The sequence below is a fragment of the Eptatretus burgeri genome, chromosome 10, assembly GCF_056783735.1.
Source record: "Eptatretus burgeri isolate ZD-2024b chromosome 10, Ebu_testis_v1, whole genome shotgun sequence".
NCBI lineage: Eukaryota > Metazoa > Chordata > Myxini > Myxiniformes > Myxinidae > Eptatretus > Eptatretus burgeri.
This window is the reverse complement of record NC_140970.1, coordinates 43,291,952-43,297,951: the sequence shown is the minus strand read 5'-3', so window position 1 is coordinate 43,297,951 and position 6,000 is coordinate 43,291,952. Positions and strand designations below refer to the sequence as shown.

Sequence of the window (6,000 nt, the reverse complement as noted above, 5' to 3'; positions counted from 1 at the left end):
GCAAGACCAAGGCCCATGTGCAAATGAGATGAAAACTACTACTGAAAGTTCCAGGATAATATTTAAATGCTCGTCATCTTCCATTCTCTAATCTGACAGCATCAATGATCGAAGCCGAGTTTTTAACCTTGCACTAAGAATGGCTCTATTTGAAAGCTTAAGCTAGTTTTCCCCCAATAAATCGCTTCCCAGGAAGACCTGGAAAATTTCTTGCTACGTTTTCTGAGTTTGGGCTCAAACCATCTCCAGTGGCAAGCGTTTCCACCTTTCCCCAACACCAAGCACCACCTTTCCCAACACCAAGGAAAGACTCAGCAACTGGTATTTTCTGGTCTTTAAAGTCATCCCACACCCAAGGTGACAAAATAAGAAATGTATGATGATAAAAGCTCGCTTCATACAAAAAGTTACATGATTGGATGGGAAAATGCAGCTGGCATTCCCCCCCAAAAAAAGATAACATTTTTTTCCGCAGGCATGGGTTTCAGGGTGTTTAACATAGCAGGAATTAGTTGTAATAGGCGTCTACAACTGTTCTTGACCATGAGACATTTATAAAGGGCTTAAAAAAAATTTAAACCACGATTTGCTTTTAAATTAATTTTCTCCAAAACTGTTTGAGCCTTTGCCACAAAAACTTTCAATGTAGAAGTACCTACCCATGGGTGTCTTTATTTTTCCTTTAAACAAAGTTACATGATTGGATGGAAAATGTAGCTTGCATTAAAAAAAAAAATCTTGTCTGCAGGCATGGGTTGCAGGGTTTTTCACATACTCGGAATAAACGGCCTTGACCTCGCTTTGAAAGGCATCAGCCGAATTACCAGAAATCAAGATAGTGAAACAGCAAATTTAAAACTTCTGGTCATTGAAAAGTTATCTACGACTTTGTTGCCCTCTGTCATTTAGTTCCTCAAGTGTAGATGTTTTTTTTTTTTACAAGTCCAGGTTAAATTTGAACAATCTCAAAATAATCTTGAGAACAGCTTGGACAAAAGACCATAAGCTTCAAGATCAAGCAGACTCTCCTGCCACTGCATTGGACCCGTCCAGGCACTCAAGGTTGGAGGGCAACAGCTAGCCACTAAGGAATATGGACAACTCAAGGGAGTTATCAATGGACCTTCCTCATCCAGCAACCCACCAATCCTTATGAGGGGCTTCAGTCTTCCAAAACATTTAAATTTCACTCGTTCCTCAAATACAAAAACTCCACTCTAAATTTTTAGATTTAGCATCAGAGTCTCAAGCCTATATTGGGTTGCAAGCTCGTATCACAATGCTGGCAAACACATAATCATGAAGTTAGTAGGAAGGCAAAGCGCTGTATATTTCACAGAAACCAATACCTTTATATGGAAATTAAACAAAACAGTAATGTATCTGGGTATTTTATCTGGGTTAACACTATTATGGTTCAAATGCTCAAGTGTGAAACACCACACAAGTTAGTTTGAACATTTATACTTTTCCTCAAGTGTTACATACAAATGATATAGTCTTCCATGCTAAAGATTAGATCTGTATAATTGGAGACAGAGTGCAACATTAGCTCATCACAGAGTGAACCAGTAAGTTCAAAATATATTCAGATAGTATCAGTGTGCAAAGGCAGGTACAATGTACAGTTACTAGAAGAAAAAAAAAAAATCAAATGAATAGGAAAATAAAGGGTTAAATCACCCAAAAGTGTAAATGTCCAATGCAACAAACTTACATTCCACAAACCAACTCTAACAGATGGGCCAAAAATGGAAGTGATCCATTGGGGAATAGGTCACAAATGGAATGGTACTTTTCCGTCGATAAAAATTAGAGCAAAATCTTTAACATCAAGAACTACATTTCGTTAAACAAAAAGTTTTGCCATCAGACATTTACCAAAATGTACAAAAGGATTATTGAAAATGTACAACTTTACATGCATCAAAAATCATGATTATATAACACAGGACTGTACCTGCAATAATAATTGTACCTTCGCAAGGACCATTTCTAGTTGATTGCATGACACAAACTACAGCCCAAGACTAAACATGGAACATACAAGAAATCTGCATTTACAGCACAAGCTGGGATAACCGTTTGAACAATATCAGTCCTTTTAATGACAAAATCAAAAATGGCATAACAATGCCAATTCCATTTATGATCAAGGTGAAGGTTATGCATTTCTTAAACCATACATCATCCTAACACCCTACTTCATGCCACCAAAACAAGAGAAAACTCAAGCTCTGGTGTTCGAATTTGGATAATTTCGACACAAAACGGAAAAGTTAATGAATTGTTTTACAGGAATTCAAAAAAAAAAAAAAAAAAAAGGAAAAAACCAAACCAAAAGTGCTGATGGGTTATTAAAAAGTGGTGGTTGAAAGATTGCTACATATCTTCCATGTACAACATTTGCTGTTTTTTTTAAACAAAATGGCCATAAATGACTTTGACGAGTCATTTATGAAAGTAATTCAGGAGCAACAAAGACGACAATTTGAAACCGCAACAGTACAGCCAATGTTGGGCATGAGACAATATTTTGTGTCCCAAATGAATTTGGTTTTGACACATATGACGTCATTGCATCACCAAAAATAAAATAAAAATTACACAAAACATGATTAAATGCATGAGGCATAGTAAACATGAATTTCATTTTACCATGTACAGCAGCTTTTGACATGGATCAAGAAAATAATGTAAAGCAAAGCAAAGTGATGGCAACCGGGACACTGGCCGAAGGAAACAAAAGTATTTTTGTGTTTTTGTTAAGATTAGAATACAGATCTGCACTCATTTCAGTGTGAGCAGAAACCTTGGCTCTGACAGAGCCCCTTGTACTCAAATCACCTCCTTGCTTGCTCGACTCAGACGACCTTCTCGGCATAAAAACCGGCCGTTTATTCCTCTCCAGACGCAGTACTCGCCACAGAGAAGTCACGTCGAGCTCCGGCGTCCCCTTTTAAAATCGAAATGCAAACACAGGATGTTTCTGCAGCAACACAAGTTGCAAAGTGATCGGACACTGAAGTGAGAGGACGCCACATCGTCAAAGCCGAAACTCAAAATGCTCCCGTTCTTCACTGCACACAACCTTCGAGGTACTCTTCAACATTCAAATTCACAAATAGCTTTAGGGGATGGGGGGAAATTAGGTATCAAAAACATTTTTTATGCAATAGTAACGATTAACAAAACAAATGATTGCACAGGTTTATAAAATTATTAAATAAAATAAATAAATAATAATAATAAAAAATCACCAAAAGCAGCCCCACTGTGTAGAAAATTTACACAGCAGCATTTATTTTCCAGCATAGGGCTTTAGTCATTCATTTCAAATGGACAGAAGTCAGACAATACTCATTCCTACACATCACCTTTTACATCTGATAATGGAAAGTATCACATCAGTAAGTAATGTTTGCAGCATAACTGGATGAGCCAAACTCAAACATACATGTGATCCACTTATTGGTGCCAGGGTGAGACAACTCGATCCATACAGTCATCTCGGGTTACCACGCTACTGTTTACCTGCATGAACTCGGCACGAGTAGTAAATAAATTATATAGGCAACACAAGGCAAGGCATACACTCACCACACATGCAGCCAACAAACATAGCAGAACAATAGTTTCCACATCACCATACCCGGTCATTCCTTTGACAGCTTGCGTTGGAGTTTTTTGAAAATCATTTCACGTTTCCATTCCGGAATGGGTAAGCCTTCACGGTCCACGGTGGGAACCTGGGTGATCAGTTCCTCAGGTTTCGTATGCGGTTCCAAATTGGACCCGTTGGTCTCTGGCGATTGAGACTGGGACCCAAGTTCTGGTTTCACAAAGCTCGACTGGCTCTGTTGGACATCCAAGCAGTGAAATAGTGAGAGGAGTCATTATAATTGTTATTAGAGTACACCCATGCTTTAATGAAACCTCCAATCCGAAAGGTGCATATTTACCCCTCTCCCCCCACCCAACTCAAAACGCAGGGCAGCATGTACTTTAACAGTTAAAATAAAGCTGTTTATTAAAATGCCATGAGATAAATGACAGACTTTAAACAGGAAATTTGTAATGGGTGCTGCCAGGGTTCAGGAGGAGAGGGGTGTGGGAGGGAAGAACAGGACTCATAATGGGCCGTCCCTCAACTTCAGGTTATGTCATTAGGAATGTAGGACCACAGTGTGTTGTCCACACTAATCTACAAAGACCAGCTCAGAGCCATTATTGGAGTTCAAACCAAATCACTGTTGATCATGTGATGCTGCATATGGCTGGAATGACAGCAAGTTGGAGGAGCCATGGATATTCAGGAACAGGGGGATGGGATGTCCATGGGAGCTCCAATTTGAAAGCTTACCTTGCGCCCAATGCCAGAAAACACTCTGGTGTATCCCTTGCTCTGTTGCGTTGGCTTCAACTTCCGCTTTGTCTTCAACTCCTCCAGAAGCTCATGATTTGACCCAGGATTAGCCATGTTGAAAACAGCTGTTGAGGGGGGGGGGGGAATGGCCACGACATGAAGCCCCAACGGACATGCACATTCAGACAATTTAGATTTGAAGTTAATTACAATCATTTGGAAAATTCATGAGGCAACAAATTGCTCAAATTATTGTATGCACAAGTTTGTACTGCACAACATTCCATACGAGGTGATATCAAAAAAAAAAATAATAATAAAAACTTTGTCAAGTGATTCATTGGAGATAAAAGTATAATAAAACGAGACATTTTGGGAAGTGTTTAATGATTCCCAGATAGCCTAGAGGTATGCACACTTGTCCGAGCTGTTTAGCCTTGTTTTGAATGCTGACACAACCCAGCTACAAGCAGTCATCCCGGTGTTTCGCAGGTAAGGTGATACACCATCATGTCCCATCCCTCAGATGGATGGTAAACTGGGCCACCCCATCTGCCGGCATGAGTTAGTGGACATTAAAGATCCCACGGTGTCCTTCACGAAGAGTGCACGAGCTATCGCCAGCACCATGGACAAATTAATTCCGGCTCTAACCTACCCCTGTATTAGGCACTGCATCAGTGGCATAGCTGCATCCCCCAGCATATTATGCTACCCACAGCCACGTGCTGCATCTGAACGAAGAAGAAACTAGAACAGCACTCGGGAGAGCGCATACCTCCGTGAGGCTGAATAGTTTATGCTTTGTGTCCACTGAAAGGCCAGATCTGGATCCGGAGCTGAAGCAAAATGCAATCGGCTTGTTCTCGTCACCGAACCAACTCGTCCATCAAATTGTCATAACTCGTGGACAACGTTTTGAAATATCGTGCTATATATCGTTGTTTTTTTTTTGCCCCTATCTCAATGGTGAAGAATCTGCACTTAAAATAAATAAACTCTCGTATCCCGATTTGGATCTTCACCAAAATTGAATCGATTAGTCCTCGTCACATGTCCAACCTGTCCACCAAGTTTCGTCCGAACCCGTCAATAACTTTTTGAGATGGTGTTATTTTTCGTTTTTTTGGCCCGATCTTTCAATGGTGAAGAATCCCTTAAAAATTCTCCGATCCAGATCCATATCTTCACCAAAATCCAATCAATTCATCCTCGCCACACACCCAACGTGTCCACCAAATTTCTTCCGAGGCCGTCCACAACGTGATATATCCTGCTCACAGACAAAGACAAATAGACGGAGACGGGTGAAAACAACCTCCGTCCACCTTCAGTGACGGAGGAAATAATCGCCATGGTCGGAAAAAAGTCAAATTTGAGAACTCAGCTAATTGGAGGGGGCAAACAAGAAAGGTGGGGTCTTGCAAGGCATGGCTACATCACATTGTATAAACACACAAAATAAGAGTCGATGAGTTTGCAAGGATTAAGCAAAAAGTTTGATTCGATTTGCATATTTCATGGAGAGAAAGGCTTATAACAGGTTTAATGACAATGCACTTATTTCTAAACAAGGAGGCTCACGGAAGAGCAAGATTAACAGCAGAGCAACATGAGGACACGAGCAGGCGACA

General features: G+C 40.3%; 1 protein-coding gene across 1 annotated transcript in view; it reads right to left on the bottom strand.

Moving 5' to 3' along the window:
• Positions 1-644: 644 nt before the first annotated feature.
• Positions 645-6,000, bottom strand: part of LOC147018422 (uncharacterized) — a 28,510-nt gene continuing 23,154 nt past the window's right edge. The window contains exons 4-6 of the mRNA XM_085898041.1: positions 4,364-4,491; positions 3,653-3,857; positions 645-2,989 (exon numbers count right to left, since the gene is read on the bottom strand). Of these exons, the coding sequence (XP_085754167.1) occupies positions 3,657-3,857; positions 4,364-4,491 (329 nt within the window). The 3' untranslated portion in view covers positions 645-2,989; positions 3,653-3,656. The remainder of the gene's footprint in view (positions 2,990-3,652; positions 3,858-4,363; positions 4,492-6,000) is intronic.